A 27297-nucleotide genomic window follows, 5' to 3' on the forward strand; every position below is an offset into this window, starting at 1 on the left:
CTGCATCTGTTCTTATTTTTAAAACATCTCAACTCCCAAGACATTTTTTAAGCAGTGCGCTTGGTCTTCCCTTCCTGCCCCAGCCCTCCAAAAAGGCGGTTAATGTCCCAAAAGTAAGAAGATACTAGACCAAAATAGAGCCAAGAGCAAAGACTTGGGTTCCCACCTGCCAATTCTCTGCTCTGTTTCTTCCTGAGAGGTTTTCACAGGCAGCTTGAGCAGGACCCAGAGACACGCTACAGTCTTTTGCTTTAAAAAACAGATTTAGTGGTCCTGTGCAAGAGGAACAAAAAGTTGTGTCATTTCCCCATTTGCTTCATCAGTGGCAGGCAGAGCTGCTCTGTGCTTTCCTGCTGGCATAACTGGCAAGCTCTTTGCTCTAGTGGGACACATGAGGATTACCAGTATTAGGGAAAAAAGGGCAGAGGGCTGACCTAGCCAGCTGATTTCCATCACATCTCTGGCAGGAAGACCCTATTTCTGAAAAACCCACAGAAGCAAGATAGTTGGGATCGCTTTCTTAGAGTGGTTAGTGTGGTTTTCCTGCTCCTTAGGGGCTAGTACCTATTAGCCATTCTGCTGTCAGGAATGTGCCACATTGAAAGCGGTAACTGTAACCATTGAAGATCCTCAAGAGGGAGAAAAAGGCAGCAAAACCCTGTTCTTGCAGTTCACGTAATTTTGTGAGTCTGCTCATCTTCAGGGTTTTGGGTTTTTTTGTAAAGATCAACTTCTTGATGCAAGGTAGATTTGAGAATCGCTTTTCTTTCCAGTGTTACAACTTATGAAAGAAACTTGAAATCATGAAGCTTATCGCACAGACTGTTAACGTGAGTTCATATAAAAAATGTGTAAAGCTGACACTGATGAAAGCTAAGCCACTTGTAAAAAAGCAGCCACTAAACATTCTTTGCACCCACAGTACAAAAAGGATCAAAAATTATTGTGCTGGTTTGTTAGTTTACACCTTCAGAGTTGGTTCAAGCTGTCTAATTCCCACAGCCATATCAACCGTTGCTGAAGATGTAGTGGGTTAAGGCATCCACTGAAAATGCTTGTGGCTTTCTGCAGCCCGTATTCAACAGCACTCATGGCATTCCTCTTCTCAACCTCTCTGTAGGAGCTTGGGAGCATGGAGACATTTGAACTTTGCTTGCACAGCAAAGGGAAGCAATCCAAGACTGAGATTCACTTTGGTGGCTCCCTATGGTGCAATGGGTTCCCTAAGCTGTGAAGGTGCATCAACCAGCTTTATTTTGGGAAGGCTCCCCTCTTCTCTGTGCCTACCAACAGATTTTCTTTCTTTCTCTGACATCTCCATTCCCATGTCTCTTTTCTGCAACTAGCTCCTGCTAGATCTTCATTTTACCTGTTGCTACACCAGCTCAGCAGAGGGAAAGCTTTTCTAGGGCTGACAGCAGTTCTCTGCTCGCTTTGCCTCTTCCCTTCTGGGCAACCTACAGCCCCAGGCCCTGTGCTCTCTCTACACCACAGTGTCCTTATCTGGGACGTTTGGGGACTGATGGGGCCACTGCTCTTTTTAGTAAAGCTTCTTCCTGTGTCAAGTGAAGATACCACAAAGAGGCCCTCGGTCCTGCCCCACTCCTATAGCGAGCAGCAGAGCAACGTGGAGAAAATTCCTCTGAGTCCTCTGTTTCCTGTCTCAGCGGGAGTCTGCAGAAACCTCTAAGGGGTCGAACATGTCCTCTCCCTCAACCGGCGAGGTCAGAAGCCACCACTGGCTGTGGTCTGCCAGACATTGTGACTGAGCACATTTCCATGTCTAGTATCCCACTTGCTGTATCCTTCCAGGAGCCACGGGGAATGATGCTCTTGCCCAAACTACAGAGCAGCTTGTTTTCAGCAGAGGCACTTACCCTGTCCCTAGGAAAACTGCACTAAGGATATGTGACCTGTCACCCCAGAGGACTGAAGTAGAGGAGATGGGGAGAGGGTACCTGGTACAGTGCAGCTGAGAGGGCTGAAATTGGTAACCTTTATGGTCCTCAGAGCAGCAGGACAGTAAGCCACGCAGAGGTGAGCCGGGCTGAGCGAGGTCTCTGCCCACCCTTGCAGCTGTGGAGCCAAGATTAAGTACAGGCATTACGCCATGGTTAGCTCTGCCAGGAAACAATTTCCCTTTCTCAGGAAGCTCTGCTGCTTGGCTTTCGTTCCAAAAGTTAAAACATTCCTTTTCCACTCTTCTTTTTTCTTTTTGCTTAACAGAACATTTTAAGCTCCAATACACGTGTTTTCAGTGTTTCCTCCGAAGCTCATCAAAATGACACATTCACACAGAGTGTCTGTGTGATAAAGGGAAGAGTACTTAAATATACTAGGAGAGGTACCATATGACCCCATTTTACTCCTCAGGTCTGGGCAGATTTAGGACCTGCCTGACAGTAAATAGCATGTCTGCAGCAGAGCTGGAAAGGATTGGAGTTGCCAGACTTCTGCATCCCAGCAACTGGATGAAGTCCCCCTCTTGAAGGACAGAAAGGAACAAAAGCAAACACCATGGGCAGTGCTGTGACCCTTACTTGTACCCAGCGGAGAGCCCGGAGTAAATGGTTTGCAAAATTAAAGTTTTTCCTGTGTGACTGGAGAAGGGATGATTCTTCTGAACCCCTCTCTCTCACTCCCCCTTTTTAATCTTTGGGTGCCTGAGTATTCCAGGTCATGACAATAGCATTTTGGAAAAGCTTTTTTTTCTGTATTCCACAGTCTAATTGGCAGGACATGTTACTGTTGAGCAGCATATTATGCATACCTTCTCTCATACATTCCCAGGATCTGCTTATCTGAAGAACAGGGGAAAACGTCAGCATTGCTTGATCAATAGGTGCTGCTAGGAAACTCTGCTGGTTTTCGTCATGGAAGTGACCAAGCCCATACGAACTAGGGGTGGTTTTCCTGTTGCCAAGTGGTTGGTTAACAGCTGTAGAGACGTGGATGCTGCTTTTCCTGAAACAGCAACTCTGCAGCTTGAGTTTGGGATCTGAGATGGCAGCTGTACCCAGCAGCAAAAGAACCTGTTTGGAGGACCTGTCTATTTTACTGGTGAAGCCTTCTTGCTACTTGTAGGTGCTGTAATACTGCAGAGACACAGCTTGTCTTGGTGACTTAGAGACAATTATATGCCTTTAGCAGTTTGCAACACGGCATGCATAAGGATGAATTTGGTCTAGAGGCAGGAGATCTGTTGCATAAGGAGAAGTTATTATTACACACTCACTGCACAGTTGCTTCACACCTTGTTATTGTCAGAGGCACGGGCTGCTTAGTTCTTACGGAGTCTTGAGTAGGTGTGAATTTAAATCTCACTTCATCCAAGCCACAACGTATCCAGCTATGAGTCTTATGCCAGAAACGCTTTTACATTAACATCAAGTCTGAGGCATATCTTTATGATATCTTATCACCAGTATATGGGTCCCAGTAATGTACTGACAAGGATGAGGCTTATCTGCCCCATTAGTGCCAAATGAAGTTTTCACCTGTTAAAAAGAAAAAAAAAGACATCAGACCAAATTATTGTCAGTTATGAGCACATCACTTGCTAAAAGCAAAGACCCAGACCTCACTTCCCAGACTGGCAGCTGCTGTAGATGCATGCCCTTTTCCTTTTGTTCTTCAGCATCAAGTTTTAAAAGAGTTCAAAACCCACACAACAGGCAGCGAGGTGGTAAGCTGGATTTTGCATACAAGTATCCTTACACAAATAAACCTGTTTACCATTTGTAACAAGATGCACACAGTGTTTTGGTCAGTGTGGATGACTGGTGGCCAATCTACAAAGGATATTGATTTACCACTGCCAGCTTCAACAAAGCAATTGTTCATCTCAGGCTTCTCAAATGCATACTCTCAGCATGATCGGACCACAGCTCAGACTGTGCTTTTGTACAAGTTGGTAGCTATGGCATGCAGTGGTGCTTTTCTGAGCATCTTGAAGTACTTCACAAAATATAATACCTTTCCCTCATGCTCTATCACTGAACCAAGCTACATGCTGCTCCTTAAGGCAAGAAATTTATTGCTTACATAGGTCACAGCTTTTCAAGCACAGGGAATTAATTTGTGCAGTTTGGACAGCCTTGGTGTCTGAAGGATGCAGACCAACAACTTGTTCAGAGAAAGACACAAAAATGCAAAGGAGAGGGAGAGCTGACTCAGAAGAATTGTGTTAAACCAGTCAGTGTGGCTTTGCAGCGAGACAGGACAGTAGTCTAAAGCTTTTAACACAGAGGAAACAGAATTAGTGCATTGGAAAAGCAGTACACCTAGGAATAATGAGATCCAATTAAAGGGAAGATGTATATCTCACCAAAGAGCAGGAAGGACTTCTAGCAGTGAGGTCTAGCAGGGTTTGGAGTAGTGTAGTGGAAAGCAAATGGAAACCTCTTTCCCATGAGAGATTCAAAAATAGACTGGACAGAGCATTAGAAAGATAATGTCAGGAGTGATCTTCTATTGCATTCAAGCAATACTATTGATAGGGCCACCAGAGGGGCAGGACCATACTGTTTCTGCAGTTCTTCCACATGTGGGGCTGCTAGCAGAAGCCAGTGGCTATTCAGCATTTATGATTCCTTCCTGCTACACCACTTTGTTCAAGCCCTGCAAACTTCTGCCTACGGGAAACTTAGGTCAAAATAAATTGGCATCATATCTGCAAAAGTCCGGGAACTGTTCTTTTATTGCCCGTGTAAAACACAAAACCAATTTTCTTTGTATTCTTTCTTCCTGTTTTAAGAATGGGTTTCTTTATCCTTTAAAATGATCTACTGCAACAGCAATCATGGGTTATTCAAGTCAATCATCTTGAACTACCTTTCTACTGAGTGCCATGTTTCCCTGATGTAAGTTCAGATGAAACAGGTCCTGTTTTCATATACACACATTTGAGCTTGTGTGCCAGGTTTCCCAGGAATTTCACCCCTTGGGCCCTGCAGCGAGCATGTGTTTAACTTGTGAAATATGCACAGTATAATTTGGATTCCCACTTAGTCTTTACAAAGTGTGCAGATTTGTCGACACTGTCCCCTCATGAAAACCCAGTGTTTTCCTTTCCAGTTTCAAGGTGTCCATTCCCAGTTAGAGGCAGAAGGGCTATCCATACAAACATATACAGGCATGCACACTGGTCCTTTAGACAGCAGGTGTCTATAAAGAGGATGGAGAGGAAGAAAAGGATTGAAGAAAAGATGGATTGATGAATACACTGGAGCGTAAGGTGACAGGAGACATCAAGGTAACAAGTCAGACAGGTCACCCATACAGAAAGGAAACAGTCTTAGCGTCTTCTCTTTCATCTCTGAACTCAATGCAAAGTTGTCTTTTCCACGCATATCAGGACTTCTGATCTCACGTAATATCAAGTCCTGCTCTGTAGAGCTGAAGAAGCCTTTGCCCACAGCTATCCAGGGATTTCTTCTTGGCCTATCTCCTCCTGTTCCTTTGTATGCACTGAGTGTGGGACTCACCTTCCTTGACTCTGCTCTCCCACCCAAGACTCCTGCCCTTGGCACTGGCATCTCACACTACTCTCAGTTCTGACCTCAAACACCTGATGCGGGTGACTCACCAGTGATGCTCTCCATGCCAGGCCCTGCAGGGCTTTGCTTAGGAGACTGATGCTCAAGGTCCAGTCTCACAGAGTCCATCCCCCACTGCAGCTTCACACTCTGATCCAGCAAACTGAAGGCTCCATCACCTAGAGCGGCTCTTTGAGCCTTTGTACAGGTCCCCAGTACAGTCTGTAGATTCTCAAAAGCAAAAGCTGGAAGCCTTTTCTTTTTGTAGCCCATGGGAAGGAAAAGCTATCAAGTAATGAAACTGTGATACTTTATTTCTTCTGCCTCTGCTCTGCAACTCAAAAATCGCTGGATCATTCTCTTGTAAGTTGAATATAATTTTTCTTTTCAACTCTTTTCGGCTTAAGGTCCATGAAATCAGTGACATGCTGGCCAGAGCTTCCTCGTGCTGATTTACGCGCTGAGCGAGTGGCGTCCAGGCACTGAGCCTGCGCTTCCTGTACACCTGGTTCCGGTGGCCCAGTTTTAACCTGGAGAAACTGTGCCTGAGGTTGAAGGAACTTAGTCTCCCTTCTTGCCACAGAAAGAACGTGTAAGAGTTTTAATCAGCCATCAGGAAAAAGAAATAGAGCACTGAAGTAGATAGGGTGCTTCAAAGCTCTTGCAAACATTGGGTTTCTCCTTCATAGGCTTGCTGGGAGAATTTTATAAGCAGTTTAACTCAGAAACAGAGATAATTATCTTTCTCAGATCACAGAAAAAAATCCATGTCAAAGGCTAAGCTGCAGCTCAAGATTTACTTGTGTGTGTTTTTCTTAGGGTATATAGTTGAGTCATTTACCTGTGGAAATCACTAAGTGCCTAATGCATCATGAGAGCTGATCCAGGCTGGTCTGAAAATTCAGACAAGTATTTTCAAACATAACTGCAAATTACAGCTGCCTGGATTCGTTTGCCCAATGTGAGGCCTGGTTTTCAGGGGTCTCACAAACCGGAGGGTCCGGACAGAGTCGAAGGGAAGGCAGCTGCTGGGAAAGCAGCCTCGCAGACCCGGATCCTCAGTGCTGCCGGGGCCACTGAGCCCTCCACAGTCCAGCTAAAAAGACATCCCTGTGGATGTAGCTTAGCATTCACACCTCAAGCTGGCTGCTAGCTGAGTGCTTACTATCATTTTCCTCTGCTCCATATCTGTGTATCTTTTTAGACTAAATTCCTGGCTCCGATAAATATGAACCTCCTTCTCTGTACTGCCTGTGTCCAGTGTAGACCTAATTTAATAGCAATGTGTTACAAAGATAGCACAGTCCTAACTGATGAGTCCTGGAAGCTGCAGCAGTTGTGAGCTCTCTGTAGGCTCATTTACCCTTCTGATTTTCTGTTCCCAGAATGATAAATGCAGAGGAGTTGAATTGCTGTGCTGCTACAACTCGACTGTCTCTAGTGTTGAGTTTAAATGGAGAGGTATCACAGTCTACTTAAAGCATTTAACTGAAGTATTTTGAATTGTCCCTGCTTCTGACATTCTCTGTGTCCCTTCTTTGACAGTTCAGTGACTTCAGTTTCCAATTTGACCTTCTGAATAGCTTCAGATTAGGTAACTGACACAGACTGCACATGTACCTGCTTAAAGTTCATCCTCTTTAACCACTGTTAGTCGAAGAGCAGTCCCTTCCTCGTCCCACCTGAAGCATCTTGCGTCTGAGACTCCTCCTGTGGAAGCCCATCTTATTTCAGACCTCTGCTAAAAACAGGGCTTTTTTCCTCACCCCACGTGAGGCAAGCAAGGGAGAAGCTAAACTGAAGAGCAGTTAAAAGGTGATTCATTGGGCTGAGGCCTTTCCTGCTCCATTCGCTCAGCCGTTTCCTTGATAAGAGCTGCCCAAGTGTCTCCGTGTCTGTAGGTGAGGGCAGGGTGCAGCCTCGCGCTATGTCCACAGCGACAAGGCTCTGCAAGTCGCTTAGAGCAACACTGTGATTCGGGTGGTTTAAAATAATGATTTTCTGCCAGGCACATTTTAACCAACGGAAAGCTGCTTATCTCAGAGGCCAGTATCAGATAACCATGGTTCATGCATTTCATTCCACGCTGTCAAGTAGCACGCACTCATGCCTGGCTTTCCTGGCCATCTCTCCCTTGTGCCTTAGTCGAGGAGACTGGGCTTGTGTGAGATGGGATGCACTTGCCCCATAGACTGCATTACTTCCCCTCTCCCTGCGGGCAGCCTGGGAGGTTTCGCTGGTTGTCCCCACGTTAGCTCACCCTTCGTCCTTCTCGACCAGCGAGAGCTCCACAGAACAAGGCCTGGAAGTACACGCAGAGAGGCACTAATTAATTTGGGGAAAGTTGACAGGCTGTGTACACTTCCCAGACCATTAAGAAAAACAGACGTCTAAGAGGGAAACGTTGGGAAGCTGAGAAGGATCCTGGGGAAAACCCCACCAGGAACAGAGCTCTATACAAGCAGCTGGTGCAAACAGTGCATTAGGTAAGCAGGCTGTGTCTCAGAGTGGCCATCACTTCTCTTCTTCAGTGCTGCCATCTCACCCCTTCACCCACTGAGGCATTTGCTAGTAGTGTGAGTATCCCAAGGACAAATCCCAGATACTGGTTATACAAGCAGCTAAAGACATAAGGGAAGTAATACGCTCCAGTCCAGCCAGACTGCCGTCTTGGTAACAGCTGTTGTCAGCTGTGGATTAAGACATCAGCGTTACTCTACCAGGGGTATAGATCAGCCCTTGGCTCCAAAGGAGCTATTCCACATCTGGAGTGTTTGTTGATTCCTAAAACAACACAACCTCGTCAGCTTACCTATTCAATGAATAATTTCTGAGAAATAATCCCTTTCTTTCTCCCACGTGCCTTTCACATATATTTTCTTTATTCTAGATATCTGCAGTAGCACATGTCTGGTTGCAACCAAGCTTTCAGACAGTATTTGTAGCTAGAGGGCTCCCATCAGATGGAGAGGAGTTAATGATAGGACTATATATCCTGCCTGACACACCAGAAAAGCCAGAGGTCTTCCTGAACTAAGTTGAAAGCTGTGTAAGTGTTCATCTAATTTAAGTTTGGAGAAATGAAAAGTGATGCTGCTTGAAAGAGTGGGGATCTTCAATTATTTAGGAAAGTGGTGCATTGCTCTCAAATGGCACTGAAATCCTGCTGCCAAGTTAATGCCAAGTAGACTTCTTCCTTGTGAACTTCTTTGACAGAAGAAGTATTCAACGCGGCGTTTCACAGTAAGGGACCTTGTTTTCAGCATCCCAATCCAAATTTTCATAATCTTGAGTAATAGGAACACTCAGTGTATCTGCTGCAGGATTCTGGCTCACTGGCAGTACTCATGTTTTACAGGCAGGAAGTATTTCCCCAAAAACACTTAGAGTAATTGTAAACTTGATGGAAAAAGACTGCAGATGTGTCACTGGTGTTCACTTGGAGCAAGGGAAGAGCTCTGCAACATCAACATTGTTCTTTTAAGGCCAAATGCTCATTATAATGAGAAAAGAAAAAAAAAAAAAGAAAAAGAAAAGTACTTTTTTGAAACTGTTTGTTCCAGATAAATACAGCCAGTATTTTTGAAACAGACATATTAACTCAAAGGATAGAGAAGGACACTAAGTTCCCAGGACTTCATAAATGGAGGGGAGACATTAATCTAGTCTTCTAGTGTAGTCAAACTTAGTAATTGCAGAGATCTTTGTTCAACTAGTCATGCCTTTGTAACTCAGTGCTTAAGGTTACTAATGGCTCAGCTCCAGTTTGTAGTGTACTGGGTACTGCTGGGTAGTAGTTAGAAGGTTTGAAATACATCACCACCTACAGTAGCCACATAGTAAACTATCAGCTTTTGAATCTCACTGTATTTCTTTTTTTTTTTTCTTGAAGCCCTCTGCAATCGTAAATATCTCAGCCTCCTTTAAAAAGGCATGTCTTGCCCTCATCATGGCAAAGTCCTAAATGGAGACACTAGCACACCTCAAAGACTCAGAAGGGAGAACCCCGTGTGGTATGTCTGTGCTTAAAACCCAACGTGGATGAGTTTTGACGCTGGTGCTGTTTCAGGTGACAAAAAACCCCTCTTGCAAGGAGCTGCTCCAGAGAAAAGCTGCCATACAGCTTGTGTGGGCACAGCCTCTGTGCCTTTCATTATTTCTCCACTTGTGTGGCTGTATATGACTGCATTCAGTCAGATATCAACTTTATCCACAAGCCTTTTCCTGCTGCCTGAAATTATTTCCATGTTGGCTGTTTGGCCTGTCTGCAGGCAGCTGTGTTGGGCTTGTAATGAGGTAATTACATACGCGTGGCCCTTTTACAGGAAAGGCTGAGGCCATTTCTCCGTGAATTGATTGGACTTGTTAATGAGGCTTATCTGTTTTCCCTGCTCTCTCAGCCAGGCCAGTCTCCCTTTCTATAGGGAACTGGCCTGGTTGGCAATGTAGATTTTTCCCTCTCCATTTAGCCCTCCTACTCTTTCCTCTTCACTGTCTGCAAGCAAATGATGCAGTGTGTCTTAAAAACCTAGTGATTTTGATGATCGTGATCTCTTCTTACTGTACGTGGCACGGCTTCTTCCCCCCATAGCTTCAGGTCTCACTGGCACTTAATAGCCTTTTATTTCACTTTCCTACCTCTCATCTCAGCCACCTGTCTTCTCATTGCAATAGGAGTCACCTTGCCCTTCTGGTATCTTTTGGACCTTTCCTCTGGAATAGTCTGTCTTCTGGCACTAAATCTTATTTCAATTGTTCTATTGTTACTACTTTGAACATCTTTGAGCTTCTCCTTCCTTTTATATTGTTGACTTAGTGGTCTAGGGAAACTGTAGTCTGACTCTGATTGCTGAGCCTACGCATAGACAATTGTTAGGGTACAGCCCTGCAGCTGCAGGCAGGAAGGGTAAGCTGAACAAACAGGGGATGCATGTGACCGAGATGTGAAATCTGTTGTCTTACTAGCAAAGCGTCTTTAAGACGCCCTTATAATCATGCTGCATATTATAAAATTTTAACAAGCCTTTAGAAACCAGGCTGAAATCCCATTAAAAAGAGTTCACTGGGAGGGAATCAGTCCTTCCTGGGTGCTGGACTTCCTTAGGACTTGCTCAGGAAGAGTTTTGAGGCAACAGGTCATCTCATTTAATATGTGCCCAAAGTTCCCTGTACCACACAAAATCCGGATGTCTGCTTCTCAGGGATACAGAGGTTAAATGCAGATGCTTGGTCTGCGTGTGTGTTCATGCAGAGCTGTGACTGGACTAATGATCCCTTTGGTGTGAGCGCAGCACCAAACGAATGCATCCAGTTTGATGCCACCATGAGAGGTCGTGCAACTCTCTCTGACTGTAGGTCTCAGACCCCTTACTACAGGTTTCCTTGGGCTGCTCTGCATCGCAATGTAGCTACCCTCAAACATGTGGAGAACCAGCGTGCCTTGGAGGACCAAGTGTCAAGGTGAAGCTTCTGAAGCCCTGGACTAAAATTCTGTCCTGGATTTTGAGTAGCTGAGGGCAAGTTATTGTGTCCTAGATCAACTACAGGACTAATGCAGAACTGAAACACTGCAATCCACATCTTCAGCCTGTAAAAACCCCTTGCAACCATTGCCTGACTCTGCTGGTTCCTTCACTTCACTAGGCACCTGCCTGCTCGACATTAAAATTCAACCAGTGCCTGGGATGCTGCTTCTGCACAAGCTTGGGATTGCTCCACTTGACCTGTCCATGGGTGGTCTGCTGCCCAGACCAAGTTGGCATTAGAAATTAGGCATTTCTCTGTTACATTCCCCCTGCCCCACATTCTCATCTCTCCTCTCCACTCCTCTCCCTGGGAGAATACTCTGAGCATGGTGAACACAAGCAAACAGGATCAGACATCTCACAAAAAGCACTTCTCACAGAAAAGGAAATGGTGACATCTATGTGTTGCTGGAAGTTTCTGCAATAACCTCAGTCAAGGACCCCCGAAACACTATACATATGCACAAAATAATTGGTTTACATTTCAAATGGTCTGCCACCTCCTTCCCCGAGCAGCAGGTCGTGGCTGAACAGCCAGATGCCTTATCCTGCGCAGGGCACAGCAGAGCCGGGAGCTGCTCATGACTCCATAGGGGACAGGCTGAGGTTACATACGTGCTGCCCCTGCACAGGCACGCTGCCCAGCAGAGACCAGGTGCTGCATTTCGCTGCCTCTTTTGGTAGCGATGGCACTGGATCAAACCATTCTTGGCAGCCTTTGACAGACATGATAAGACACTTGCTCGGGAAGCAGACAGCCTGGGCTCCGGTCTGTTCTCAGGCGGTGTGGGCTACAAACTCTTCGGTCTGTCTAGCAAGAGATGATTTTTAATCCGGTGCTTCAGACAAGGCTAGGGTGAGCCCTTGCCAGCCTGCCTGTTAAAGCCATGCCAACATGTAGCAAAGAATTCAAGGTTCCTTAGGGCAGAGGGGGGCTCACACACTTGCCTGGTGATCTGAGTGCTGTCCTGACAGATAAAACTCTGGCTTCCTTTGGGACCGTTTCTGTGGGATGTGCAGCAGTGGCTACATATGCACTAAATTGCAGAAGCCATACGTTGCCTTCTCTGCAGAGGCTCCTAACCGTGAAGTACTGCCGCTGCGATGAATCGGCCTGTGCAGTGTTGGAAATGTGTAGGCACTAGGCAATTGCTGAATATTGTCATTACTAAAAGGGAGACTCAAGATCTCACTTGTACCTTTCACAGTGATATTTGCCGGTTTTGCTAATCTCAGCAGGCAGTGCTTAGCAAGCACCAGCCAGGCACTCCTGAGAGCTACATACCATGGCACGATGAAAAGAAAAACTTGCCATAAATCCAGCCTCAAAAATTTCCAACACCAGCCAAAGACTAGCGCGAGGTGGCTGGCATACCCTTCCTATATAAGGGCCTTTCCAGACCGAACTGTTGATGTTAGGATATACTAATGAACTCCACGGAGGCAAACAGGAGGCTGCTTTCTCCACTTTGGACCCAGGAGGCTGTGAGGACAGCAGCAGCAGTCCCACCTCCTCAAATTAAACTGAGAGGTCATGCAGTTGCTTTGCTGAGAAGAGATGCCTTTTGGAAGATGTGGAGAAAGCTGACATTGGTACCAACTGTCCATCATGAAAAAAGATGCTACGTAACACTTTAATCGCACCCACTTTGCTAGCAGAAATACATCGACAGCAAAGGGAGGGGATTCTCAGGGAGGACATTAAAATAACGATTATTTCATCTCATTTTCACTGTAGTCACCCTCTGAAACAGAAAGCAGATAGTGTATTTACCACTTCTAATTTCCTGATGTCTACAGATGTTTCCTATAATTCTGTTGTGAAGGACACAGCTCCTCGCCTGCACATCTGGCACTGGCTGCTCTCTGCTGTCCGTCTCCTCCCACCCGGCACCAGCTGGCTCTACTGACAGAGGCAGCCACGGCATCACTGGGGGTGATGGAGACGCACTTGCACTTGTGATGCTCTTCAACCACACCACCTAACTGTATCCATCACACAGTGGTCCCTGTTGCCCAGTATGATTAGGGTGGGGTTTTATTCACGATAACCATTTGCCTTGATGTTCAGGAGCTCTATGCAGTCCCGAGGTTACTTGGAGGGAACTACCAGAGAAGGACTCTGAGTAAGCTTCTGATCCAAACAGGCAGCAAAGGTTTCTTGAGAAAAGCCTCACTCCAAGCACTGTGCTAACTATCCAGGCCCTTTTACACGTAGGCATGGGTAGTTAAAACCACTGAAGGAGGGAAAACCAGCAGGAGTTTCCCTTCTACTTTTAGTAAGAAAGGGGAGGACTACGTGAACCATTTCCTTACATTATAGCAAACAAGTTCAACACTGTGCCCCTTCCCTTGAAAATAAGTTGTCCCTTTACTAGTTTCTGGCTACAAGGTATCTCCCACCTCCACGCCATTCCCGAATCTTCCTTCTGTGAGCCTTTAAATTTGGCAGATCTGAGTCTCTGTAGTTTTGAAATTACTGCACTGCATTTGGGAGCTTCTTCCTGTCTTCTGGATGAAAGCTGCTCATCGTTGCTGAGCTGGAATATCCTCACGTTACCCTTTGGGCAGGGCTTGACCCTGAGTGGCAAGCTCACGAGGGAACTCTCAGAAAGAGAAAATCAGGACCAGACCACTGCAAGTCTTGAGAAAAATGTTGCCCTAAAGCAAACTCAGGGAAATGTTACATATTTTTACATATTTTATGTAAAGAAGGATTTTCCCACCCTTTCTCCTAAAAACAAACATGCAACCCTTCTTTGAAGCCTGTATTCCTCATACTATTCTACCCTGTGTTATAGTCAGAGCTCCTTCTGCTTTATCACTCCACCTTATAGCTATGCAACAGCCTTACAGTTGAGTTCAGACACACACTCATCCCATGTTCATTCATCTGTGGTGGGGTAAGTGTTGACCTGGGTACCGCTCTAAGGAGGGATGTTGTACTTCTGAGTTGTTCTTGTGGCTAACTTATTCCCAGACTTTGAGAGACAGGCCAGCAGTGATTTACGCTCAGGCAAGAACCTTGCTCTCCACTGGAAATGTTACAAAAAGAAGGAGTTTTAAGAGGAGACCTAACATCCGTGTTCCTGCAACATGCATTTCAGTAGTTCTAGTCAAATCTTTTTTTGGGCTGCTGTGAGAGCTCCTGTTTTCATTCAGATCAGAACTGAAGAAAGCTCTAACACCACCGACTGCCTTGAAGGTAGCATGTGTAATCATGAGTCTTAACTTCCTTCTCTCTGTCTCCAAAACTTGTGTGTCTAGTACTTTTTGACATTTTTTGACATTTCTGTGTTACTGAGTGCTCCCTTATCTGAAGGAAACCAGAATATACAGCTATATAGAGACATGTGCAGAGGAGATGTGTGCCTGAGTCAGAGGACTCTCAAGCCCATCTTTGGGGCCCAGGAGCTCAGACTGGTCCCAAACCTAATCTGAGGTCCTGTCGTGTTCACAAAGTGTTCAGAAATCTGGAGCCCAAACTCCAGCATTCCCAATATATTCCCACAGGCTGCAGATTGCTTTCCCTGGAGCTGCAAGATTGAAGATTGCCTCTGTTGCATGTGGCATCAACCAAACGTGGAGGCCGCTCTGCACTGGCTGAGGCTTGACCTTAATGTAGAAAAAGCTTGATCTTCAAGTGCAATGGTTTTGCAAAGTTATGTACACTCTCATGTGAGACAGACAGAGGCTTACCACTAATTCCTTTTGTTGCATGTCAAACTAGAAATCTGTTTGCACGACCTTTAAAATGCCAGTCCCTGCAAACAGCAGTCAAGCATTTTGCAGTGCATGTTGGGATCGTTATTATACCTCTCAACATACCCTTACACTCTTTCACAGCCAGATTGTGTGTCCTGATATCAGCCCTGGAACGCTCTTTGAATCTTTCAAATGGAAATCTTACTTTCTTTGCTCAGCTTTCTGTTGTGTTTCACTCCTGCATCCTGGCAGTGAGGGACCCATGGAAGTTTGAGGCCATTGATTCTTCTTTGCCCGGCCATCTGATGGCAACTTGGAGGAAAAGGATGAGGACTCTGTGCACGCTGCCATTCTTAGAGCTCACAAAATTCTCATCTGGGATGTAAAATGGAGGTGTTTAGCTTAGTTGATCAAAGAAAACACAACAGAAAGAGAGAAGTAGAAAAATATTATTTCTTTTCCAGCATTAGAATACACCTGAAGGATCTGCAGTGTATTCTGGAAAAGTATTACTTTCCTCTCCTGGAAAGTAACTGTGATAAAGCTCTGATATACAGAGTTTACAGAGCTAGCCTAGCCCCACCAGAGGTAGGTGCAGAAGTAGCTTACACGGTAGCTTTTGCTTTGGTGGAGCACAGCACAGTAATTATCACTCCTGTTCTATGACAAATAGTAGGAAATGCCATTAGGAGCCTTGGCCCTGAATCCCAGGGTGCTACGGGCTACGCTGACACGATGATGGACAGGACTGGCTATAACGTATCACAGAGCCACAGCTGCAGCCACTTCTACCTGGGGCTTCTGCCAATAATTAAAATATACCACAACCAGACAAGGAACAGCTTCATTGCCAGACAAGAGGCCAAGGGAATAAATAAACCGCATAAATCCCTCCTGAAACAGAGAGACTCATTGGTGAAGAAGGGTAAAGAGAGAGATGGGAAGAAAGATGCTTTGCTGGGACAGAGAGTGGTGGTCAGTGTAGCAAGAAGAGGTTTGTTTATTCAGGGCTTACATCTCAGGATGTGTTGCTTCTTCAGCCAAGGGCCCAGTATGCTGCTGAGCTCCAGTCGGAACAAGCATCGTGAGATTTCCTTCTAGGGATGTAAAATATGGGCCAAGGCGAGTGTGAGGCCACCCACTTCCTAGACAAGCTGTGCTCAGCCTGCATTGATGCTTTCGTGGATCATGAAGAGAATGAGCAGGCTCAGATTGTGCGTAGCAGCCTCTCCTGGGTTTTGCTACCCAGTTCCTCACGCTGTGATTCACATATTTTCCCACCCTCTTGCCTTTCAGTTTGCTCCTTTGGGGGAGTTTGTGTTTTAAACCTACCCTGCTAACTTACCTCTCCCTTCCCAGTCTGAACAATGTTCCCCTTTCAATATGATCCTAATGCCACTGATGTACCCACACAGATACAGATAAATGCATCGGTTCAGGTTATGTTGGCAAGAGGGTGCAAATTGCGATTCATCTAAATGGCAGATGCAGAGAGATGGCTTTGAATGAAACTACAAACTACATATTAGAGAGATTTTTCCATCAGTAACTTGGGTCCAATCCCAATTAAAAACTATTCTTGAGTATTTTTTAATTAATTTACAGAGGAGTTCCTTATGAGCTGCCCATCTAACCTTATCTGCACTTATAAAACTCTGGAGCCAAAATAACTGATGCCTGTAAGAAGAGGTTGAAAATAAAAAATTGTTACCTATTTCCTGCCATTGAACAAGACGAAAAGAGTGGCAGATTTGTCCAGGTGAACCTAAACTTGTCCTTTCTTTGTCTCTTCTTGAAGGCTAAGACCCACACCCAGGGACCCATTCCAGGTTTCTTTAGGTTATCTTTCTTGAACAATAAATGAACCTAGGGGTAGAAAAGGGTAGTTTGGTGGATTGGCCTCTTTGGACACTTGCCTTTAGAACAGGTACTATATATACTCCTAACTGAAGGAAAGATTTTATTACTTCAATTCATGCAGACACATTACTATTATGTTTTGCATTGTTGTTGTGGCCTCTAAAAAAGGTAGGACTGGTCTGACATGCAGGTGTCTTTGGCTGGTAATGAGGTGAATTCATGATGCATTCTCCATAGCATAAATTCAAATCCTCTCCATATGGACAGGAACTGTACCTCAAATGAGGTACTGTGTGAATATTCAGAGGCCTTTTGCCTCCAGCTGGCCAAAATGGTCAAATAGAAGATGGGGCAAGGAGAAGGGATTAGCTCTTGCCTATGGAAATGGTCACCCCAAATCGGCAGGGCAGTATGGGAGGAGCTAGTACTATCACCACTTCTCCCTTGCTTGGTCTGCAAGTGAGTAGGACATCTCCAGTTCATCAAACCTGGTCTCTGCAGAGGAGTCTTTTCAGGAGAGAGGCTACAGCACCTCACTGCAGGCTAGGAGACATTCACTGCCCCCAGCCCCAAGGGAGCCCTACAAGGAGGCATGTTCCCCCCTACAGCTTAACATGTCATTCCCAAAAGGCTGCTTTCTGTGTCAGAAACAGGTGCTTGAGAAGTTTGAGAATGGCTCTTTTCAGCCAAGCTGATTGCAAATGAGTTCAGTTACACTGAAAAACAGGCAGCTCTATCAGATTAAGGTTGTACTGCTCCACACACAAGCTGAGAGTTACCCCAGTGCACATGGTATAAGCTTTCCCGTGCGGACAAGGCCTATGACCAACCGGCTCCTCAAATCCTGCAGCTACCTTACTGAAAAACGAGAAGGGTAGATGTCATGTCTGGGAAAGCTTTGCACAGAGAGCATGTCATTTGCCTTCCGAGCGCTGAGCCAGGCAGGGAAGAGGGGCTCTGCCAGAGGCTCTGTTCCCTTCTGAAATTCAGTGCCTTGGTGAGGGTTGACGCTTTAATTTCAAAGGAAACCACAGCACTGCTTCCTGGAGTTTTTTGCTGGCCTCCAGGCAGAGTGTGATGATGGCTTATTTTGACTTAAGCAGTTTCCTCCCCACAGATGCATCCCCCATCCCTTCCTTAGCTGAGCAGGTCCTACAGGTGCAGAGCTTTGCCTTTGCGGTGAAGTGAGGCAAACCCGCTCCCGAGCCACCTGTGTGGCTGCTGCTGTTTGAAGTGGGGCTTCTGGAGATCTCTGACACAGTGTTGGCGGGGCTTTTGTGGATGCTTAACGGAAACCTTCCAAATCACTCAGCTGCCAGTAACGTGGTCCCCATGATGGCTCGCAGGCATTCCCTGGGTTCACAGCCTGCACCCAGCTGCATCTCAGGCGGGACACAACAGATTGCAGGGTGAAATACCGGTGCCATAGACCAAAACAGCCTTTACCGGCAGGCATGCAAAAATACGATTTTTCTGTCATATTGGGCCTCTGAACAGGAGGACACATAAAGATGCAATTTCCTCAGCCTCTGGCTGGAGCAGTTAAAGGGAAGTCCTCCCCCCCTGCGCTGCAGGCTGCCCCTGCCACCGCTCCATCCCCTCCCGCTACAGCAGTGCAAGCGCTTGTCAGGCTGTGCTGTGAACTCGATTGCTGAAATGATCTGGGTTAAAAATAACCTTGTAAAGAGTTAAGGGGCGTATTTTTAGCCCAGATCATTTCAGTGATCCAGTTTACAGCACAGCCCCACAAATTCACAGTGGTGCGAGGGAGGGTGGATGGGGGAACGGAAAGGTCAAGGGAGAATGAGCAGTTGGAAACATAACCTGTCCATCTGCCAAAACCAGGACCTGCACCCCAAAAGCACTGACCCTCTCTTGTTTTCATCTAGCATACTGACAACTGCCTTCTTGTGGCACAGTGTTGAGAGCTGAGTGCTGAGGATCACTATTTCTGGATCCTGTTTGTGCAATCAAGGCACTAGCCCCGAGCCTTGCATGCTTTATGGTGTCTGCCTCTGACACACTATATTTGCCATTATTTTTGCCATATTTGCTTTTGCTGAGGTAGCTTGTATGTACAGCAACAAAAAAAAAAGAAAACGCATGAGAGTCACAGGGGGCATTTGCAGAGCTTGTGCGAGTGCAGGGTATGGGAAGGCAGCCGGCACAATGAACTGTGTGAGAACAGGCTGCAGGGAATTGTTCCTGCAAAGCTCTTTAGAAGCAAGGGAGGGATGTGGAGGTCAGGAGCTGACCTCAAAACCATGTCTAGATGCAGCTGTATGAGAATGGGGGTGGAAAGTGCACAGGACCACTACCAAAACCTGTGTAACAGTCACAGATTTCACAGGCACTGAATACTCCAGCCTTGCAAGGTGCTGTGGGGGAGTTGCTTCTCAGACAAAAGGTGCTCCATCTGGCCAAAATATCCTACCTACAAAAGCAGACAAGCCAGAGGATTCATAGGGGAGGGAAGGAGAGTAGGGCAGTACAAATCTCTGCTGTTATTCGGCTGTATTTAAGTGCTGCTTAAGCCAAAACACTCCACATGGCAGCTAATAGACCTTTGCTCTTTTCATCAGTCAGACCAGGTGCACAAATCCAAACCTGAACTACTTCTTCAGTATCTGCTTCTGACCCCCACTGATACCCTTTCAGACTAGCATTTCCAGTAGCATATTATGGACAGTGACAAAACTGGTGGGATATCAGTCCCATGAGATGGAGTCACGATAGCTTTCAATTGCAAGGGGGTGGGTCATGACCAAAACTGCTAGCTGAGGGCTGTTGGAGCCAGTTTTGCACCAGTCCCAGCAGGACACTCAAATTCATCCCCAAAACCACCTCTTGCTTTCCAGTTTTCCACAGGAATGGAAATTCTCTGCAATTCTGATTTCCTAAGAAACTCATTGTCTGTATTGACACTCCCCACCTGCAGCTCAAATCCATGATCTTTAAGAAAAGCTCTTTGTGAGTACCCAAACAGGATGCACAGAAAAACTCTTCAGTCTCTTGACCCATCTTCTGTGAGCTTCTAACATGCACCTTCTCTCCCCTGGTGCCCACAGTGGGTCCACAGGCTCTAGCAGGAAAATTGGCAAGTGTCACTGAGACAGGTAATGACATTGCTGTACTGAGGGGTCCCCTCTGTGAGATGTTATTACTCCCACATCAGACCACCTTACTAGCCCTCGCATCTTCTGGCACATTAACTCACCAGTGAAGTTGGGACTGTGCTAGCCAGACCTGACTGTGCCACCGCATCCAGGCATCTCCCCTCAGAAAGCTTCCCAGCTGCCTCGAAAAGATACAGCAGGGATGGCATGGGACGTTTCTGTGGGGACCTAGTGGTGTTTCCACCAGGCAGTTTGTGAGAGAGGCAGGGATCTGTGGCTAAAAACAGTGGCTCCCCTCCAGGCAATCTGCAGAATCGGGGATGGTGGACAGTTTTGTTCTCACATCAGAGGCAGGGACTCCAAAGCATGAGGAAGGAGAGGCTTTGGTGGGAAGCTTGAATTGCCTAACCCACACATACAGACAGAACTTTCTTCTCCGGCGCTGCCCAAAGAACCGAGTTCAGTTTTAAAAGCAGATGAAGAAAGATGGGGTTGAAAACCATTTTCAAATTTACTCAATTTTATAAATTTATTTGGAAGAGGAAAGTGAAACCCCTTGCAGAGAACTTGCTAGTTGCACTTCCTCTTTTGCAAACGGTGCCATGCTTACACCGATGGTATAATTCAATTCCTGTTTTGCTGCTCTGACTGACATTTTTCAGAATACGCAATGCTTCGACACATTTTTGTGGAACAGTAAAAGACCTCAGAGTTGCAGCCACTAAATTACTGATGGAGTAAGTATTTTACTTTAGCTTGCTGGTTTTAGGCCATGCAGGCTGACCGCGCTTCTCTTCCAAAAAGGAAAAGAATTAGCAGTTGGCTGCAAAGAGTGCAAAATTAACATCTAAGCAATTTCACCTTTTTTTGCGAAAAAAAAAGAGCAGAGCATCATTCATAAAAGTGGTGGGCTATGTCACCAAGACAGGAAAAATGACCAGGAATGGGAGAGGTTGCATTAATATCATGGGGCAGGAGAGAGCCCGCACTGAACTCTTGGGCGAGAGGAGCAGATGCGTGTCTTAGTCATGGAAGAGGCTGAGGGCTGGTAAATGCTCTGGGGTAAAAGTGAGAAAGTGAGGCTTCCCACCTTCCCCCCAGCGGGAGGGAGACTGCCAGTCCAGCCACTGGAAGTCAGGGGGACGGTGTTCTCCTTGCAGTGCAAGGAAGGGAACTTTTTGCACTGGAGTGCCCCAGTATGACACTTTCCCTTGACTAGAAGACATAGAGCTTGACACTTCAGCTGGGGAAAGAAAAAAAAAAAAAAAAGAGGCTGTAGAAAAAACTAAAAGCTGGTTACAAGACGACAGTGTAATTGCCAGAAAGGATCTGAGAAAGGACTTTTCCTGTTGCAAAATGTGTAGCGTAATCGGAGAGTCTGCAGCTGGCAGTTTCAGGAGGACACAGCCCGTGGGCTACTTGTGCTAATCTTAGAATGGCATGTTCACTGCTTCCTGCACCCCGGCCGGCGAGCTTCACGCCGGCGAGAGCCGCGTTGCAATCAATGCCTGCTACCAGCAAAACAAGAACTGCATGGAACCATTCCAGCCTCACAGCTTTGATCAAATCCAAAGAAAGGGAGCTGTGTTTTCAGACTGTAACTGAATTAAAAAAAAAAAAACAAAAAAAAAACCACAACCACCGCAAAACAAGAGGTCAAAGAGGCCAAGAGGAAGTGCAATGTCTTTTCTGGGTAAAGGTGAAGGGCTGTGAAAGAAGCTCTTGGAGAAAAAGGGACTATGAGGGAGGCAACCCTCCCACCACAGGCACCTGCAGCTCCTCAGCCTCATCCGAGTCCCCAGTTGAGGTGCCTGTTCTCCTCTACCCAGGTATCCTGGGAGCTGCTATGCTGCGCCAAGCCTCACAGTCCATCCTGCCTTCCCCAGGTTCATTCTTTGCTCCCTCCTCTTTCCAGCCTGCCCTCCCTTCATGGCAGGGAGCAAGCCTGCAGCTGGGCACCGCTCTCCCTCCCCAGTTCGCCCAGCCATCATTTTTCGTGTGCAGCAGGTTGCCTTGCTGATCTGCTTACCTTACTGTTTCTTCCATTCCCCTTATCTGCCACTTCCCCTGCCTGTAATTTCTCTAATGAAGGCTGAAAAGATGGGGGGAAGCTGCTAGAGAGGAGACAGCTTGATATGGCTTTTATGTCTGGATGCAGGAGAGCTGGTCCAAAGTGTATGGGAAGTTTAATGGGGGAAATGTAGTCAGGGTTCTGGAAACAGAGAATGGCAGACATCTGCTGGGTTTGTGGGCCTAGGAGAAAGAAGATAGCATTTATTGGAAGTATTTATTTACAGCTGTCTGAGAAAGGAAAAGTCCCTTTTCCACAATGCAAACAGGCCTTAGCCACGGTGCTGTCTACCAGGTGTTTCAGACTGGAGAGTGCTCCAAGCTGCAGATGATCAGATGATCCTTAATGTAACCTCCTCAATTTGCTTTCAATCTAGAAACTAGGAGTCTAAAGAGATTCCTTCTTTAATATGATTTCAAGTTTCCACAGCTATTTCTCTAGCTGCTGTAGTGTGACCCAAAGGAAATGGTCCATATGTGGGCCAGATTGGTGTTTCGAGGGCCTTTCACCTCCAGTGTTGCTGAAGGAGTGGTTGTATTAACGAGACAGCAGGTCCCTTGCAGGCAGAGCGGCATAAAAGGAGAAGGAAGGGATCTGCTGGAGCCTTTGGAGAAAGAGAAATGTATTTCTCTAGCAAATGCCTTTGGGGGAAACTTTCTGACTGAGAAGCAGAAGAGCATTGAGACAGAGGGGTAAGAAGTGGGGTGCTGGTCATGAGTTCATGGTGGTGGTACAGGGAGCGGAGGTACGAGGTTCCTTGCTGATGGTTCGTAGCCTGGTTTGTTGTTTTGAGGTCTCCGCCTCTAACAAAACAAGGATTCTTGGTTACTTGTTCTCAGTTGCTCTGGTTCAGTTTTCCCTGGTATCAGATACTAGAGATGAAGAACAAAGGTTTCCTTTCATCAACTTTGATTTCAAGGCTTTCTACTCATATTGCTTGATACACATATAGCAAAGAAAACAAGGTAAATGTGGTAAGACACCAGGGCTGTGTGCTGTGGGAAGAGCCGCACCGTCCAGTCTCCAACAAGCCTCCCGCTTCTCAGCCTGTTGCTGACCCAGGGGAGGGGAAGCTTCTCTCAGTCCTGGTATTTCCTCCTTCTCCCCCACCCGCCTGTGCATTTCACTGCCAAAAAGGCAGAACAGCACAGGGACATCCCCAAGCAGATGCTGGCTTGCTGCAAGGACGTGGAATGGCTTCTCACAGCAGAACCTCTGGAAAAGGAAAGGCGCCGGTGACCAGGGCAGTAAAAAAGGGATGGGAGGGCTGAGAAGGTGTATGTGAATATCCTTTACTGACCCGCTCCATCTGCTCACTGCAAGGAAAAGATGGGGAACAGACACTTGGCTTGAAATACATAGTTTGCTTCCAGTGAAAAATACTGAGTGTTGGCTCTTCAGCTAGGGCTGAAAGGCATGAATTACTGGTTTTCTGGGATATTTGAAAATGCTGCTAGGTCCTGTCTTCCTAAATCTCTTGCTCTCAGACTGGACGATTGATGCCAGATGTGAGAAACTGCTTTAAGTCCCTGCTTACTCTTGAACTTTATAACGCATACGCAGGCTTCTCTCTAGCCTGCTTGCTTTTCCCAGCCTTTGCTCATAACTTGTTGTTCTTGATTTGTCAGAACAGGCCAGCAGAGACCAACTCAGAGGTGGACAAGCCGGCATCACCTTCAGTGGCTCAGCTAGCAGGGAAATTCAAAGAGCAAGCAGCCAGTATCACTGGAAAAGAGGTAAGAAGCTCTGCAGCCACCAGCAGGTAATCGAGTGGGAAATGAGGCACGCGCCTCTGCCTGTAGAAATTAGAGCATTAGTGATCTGAGCATGAATCCACCTGGATTTTGAATCTTCACAAAGGATTTGTCTCCTAGTGCAATGCAAGCTATGGCGGTATCTTCTATGCATTGCTGACTTGTGGATGAGTATTTTGGTAGAGCCATACCTCATGACAACTAAACACTGTAACTGAGACATTGTAAAGCTTGGTAGGGTACACATATATACCTAACAGTAGCAGACAGCAATGCATGTACTTTCTGGGCTGGCTTTTGTGGGCAGAGGGCAACAATGAATAATGAAATAGCTAATATTGAGCCATGGAAAAAGAAAGCAAACAACAGATTATGCAGTGTAGAAGTCAGTGGCAGGTCACCAGCACCTTGTTCACAAAAGGAGGTTTCCTCCAGGTAATTCCTTCTGTACGGGTCTGAGAGAGAAAGCTGTCTCTTTACTTGCCCTTGTTACCTCTTCCCAATGACATTTCAGATTCTGTGCCTATCTCTATCATGCTGAAACTCTATTTTATTGAAAGCCCATGATGCTGAGCATTACCTCACAAGCTGTCTTTCACCAGATAAGCAAGACATTAGAATACCTCTCTTAGGAAGAAAGGAAAGTCAGTGTTTATAGATGGAGGTTGACATTTTAGGAGAGTCCCCTGTATCATTATGCACTTTTTTTAGAAGCATAAATGTTTACTGGTGGCCCTCTTCAGTCAGCGGGAGCCCCTTTAAAACTGAACTGCTTCCTTCTGCTGCTCAGCCGATTTCAGCATGTCCCAGGCCAGGCCTCAGGGGATCCTCCCCATTACCCCTTCTGTCTTTGGCTGCATGCAGTGGTGACCTCTGTCCTGCAGGGCCAGCACACCACCATCTATCAGAGGTTAGCACTCCCAGAGGTTAACCGGGCCCCAGTATGGGAATAGCCTATCTCTTCCCGAGCACTTTTTTTTCCATCTAGTCACCAGCGCACAGCTCCATCCGTCCCATTATAGTAATTTCCTCTTTTTAAGGTATGGGATTTTATTGCACTAAGTCCCTCACCCTTAAGACAGCAGCAAGTTCCCAGACCTCTCTTGTGTTATCTGCAGACCTCTGCGGCTCCCAAGCCAAGGAAGTGTAGAGGGGCCTCACAGTGGGGGGAAACTCACTTTCTCCAGAGACAGAGAAGGACAAAGTTTCCTGTCTTTTCTCTCCAAGCCATCTGTCATTTCCCCATCAGCTTTCTCAAGCTGGCTTCAGAGTAATGGCTGAGTGGATGGTCTTTAACCCTTGCTTGACCCATGCCAGCAAAGGGGAACCTATCAGCTAGGGAATCTGTGATACATTCACAGTGGCACAGTGCAGCATTTCATGGTTGCAATATGGTGGAATTTCAGTAAGACATGGTATTATTGCTTCCTAGCATGACATAAGGATAAGGACAGGGCTGCCCTTGACAGTTTAGGGATGCAGCATTGCCATGGCTGGGTGCAGCATGTCCAGAAGTTAAATGACATCAAATCTACAGGTCCTCCAAGACAGCCAACTCTACAGAGGGTAAAGATGCCATAATCCAACTTTTCACGTGCCTGCCTGTTAGAAGGTAACAAAATTAATTATCCAAATATTATATTGTGGATATTATCCAAGATCCACAATATTATCCGAGTATTTTGTCTGTTAACACATGAAAAGTGTGTTAACAGCTTGCCAGGAGACTACAAACCTGGCATAGAAATAGAGACAGCTTGGCTTCAAGACCAGAGCAATACTTATGAAGGAGCAACTCCATAGGTGCTGAGCTATGCATCTCTTCCTTCCAAGTGAGCACTGTGGTACTTCTGAGAGCCTGACGACGTTCAGAAGGAACTGGTGTGTCCTTGCCATTAAGTTACCTTGTTCCCTGGACAATCTGTTTCAAATTAAGTAATAGTCAAATTAAACGTTACAGCTGAGGACTTGTCTCTGCGAGCTGCTCTTCTTCATTAGAGAGAAATGAATAGGGCTGTAGGGCATGTTGAAAAGATCAGAATTCCCCTTTTTGCCCCTAAAGTATATCAGATGCAAAATAGGAAAATCACGAACCAGGTAGGCAGTTCAGACTCATTAAAAGGAAATCCTGGTAATAAGACAGGAAAGAGAACAATAACAGCGTGAGGGGGTTTCCAGCAGGATGCTTTGAAGATGAAGCTTCTGGGAAGGCTTCACCACCCTCCACAGCTTTGCACAAAACACGAACTGTGATGGTTCATGCTCCAGAAAGAGATATAGACTACTTTTACAACACTAGGATTGGGCTTGAGGTGCTACAAAACACACCTAGCACATCCAGCACGCATGGGCCACATGCCCATATACTAGTATCTTGTGCTTCCTTTAGGCAAGCTGAGCCCTGCCATCCAAGCAGGTTACTTACAGAGCATGACCTTTGGTGCTTGAATTTCACTTCCTTTTTAAAAAAAATCTGATTTCCCTGCTGCTGAGTTGGTTGTTTTCTTCTCTTAGGTACCACCACATAAGCCAACTCGGAGGAAACCACCATGCTCCCTTCCATTGTATTCCCACAAAACTGAGACAAGTGACAATGATGAGCAAGTGAGTATCAATTTAATAGGGGGACAAGGTCTCTCCTCTCTGCAACCTGTTGTCTCCTGAGACACGAGCTCAGAGGTAGCAGAGAGGTCAGGCTGTGCAGCAAAAGACATCAATCATGCAGCATCAAACCTTCCCTGGTTCACACATACGTACTGACTCAGAGTCAGCTCCACGGTGCTTCCCACTCCCATAGCACAGATATGCATCCCATTTCTACTGCTTTTGTTTTTACCCTTAGAGCACTGATGGATCCACCCAGTTACCACCTTTCAAGCATTTTAAAGGAGGAACTGCTGGCATTTATTAGAGTTGAGCAGCGCTTAGCACAGGGAGCATCCACGCTGTTTGTTGCCTTCAGATGAACTCTAGAGGTTTGAGTATGGTGGTGTAATAGTTCTGCTCTTGAGATTTTTTTCCTTCTTTAGAAAAAGGGAATAATTAATCCAGAGTGAAGAGGGGTTTTGTCAGCAATACTCACAGAATATTGTCTTGAGGTGTCCTCCATACAGCACCCTTGAATGAGCAGGTCCCAGTAAGCTGGCTGCTACTCACTAAACTTTATGCTTATGCCCTTTTCAGTCACTTCTGTCCTCCTGTATTTCATGGTATGAGGTCCACCCACCAAATTTCACATTGTCACCTGCCCTTAACAAGGGGCTGGTTCTTTGTCCTTCTTTTCTGACAGCTACAGGCTCTTGCTGCCTCCATGCCAAAGGAGCGCAAGCTTTAAAATCTTGGATTCCTTCCTTTTCCTTTAGACCTGAAAAAAAGCAATATGCTCCTTCTCAAAGCAATGCTCTCCCTTTCTCAAGCTGTTTTCAGCCTTTTGTAGCTCTACCTTTCCAGTCACTTAGGCCTTTCCTGCCCATAGTAATTGGATGCCCTGTAACTCTCTTAGTCGAGTGGTGGCAGAGAGCCTTTCCCGTCACCAAAAGTTCACAATGTTTACCAACATTAAGGCTTGTACCCTTTAAGAAGTAGAATTTTAATCTGCCTGGTCCTGAAATAATACCAGGGGAAACTGTGTCATAGGTTAGATACCTTAGTGAAAGCCATGTAGCACCAGAGCCATTACACATCACCTCACTCAGATACCTCAGCTGGAAAGCAGACTATCACCTTTTC

The 27297-nt window shown here is 46.1% G+C and overlaps 1 protein-coding gene across 1 annotated transcript in view; it reads left to right on the forward strand.

Annotated features, from left to right (window-relative positions):
* The window catches only part of RCSD1 (RCSD domain containing 1), a 32507-nt gene that overhangs the window by 1903 nt on the left and 3307 nt on the right, over positions 1-27297 (forward strand). The window contains exons 2-3 of the mRNA XM_009890095.1: positions 23443-23550; positions 26083-26172. Of these exons, the coding sequence (XP_009888397.1) occupies positions 23443-23550; positions 26083-26172 (198 nt within the window). The remainder of the gene's footprint in view (positions 1-23442; positions 23551-26082; positions 26173-27297) is intronic.

The sequence above is a fragment of the Charadrius vociferus genome, unplaced genomic scaffold (genome assembly GCF_000708025.1).
Source record: "Charadrius vociferus isolate BGI_N301 unplaced genomic scaffold, ASM70802v2 scaffold287, whole genome shotgun sequence".
NCBI lineage: Eukaryota > Metazoa > Chordata > Aves > Charadriiformes > Charadriidae > Charadrius > Charadrius vociferus.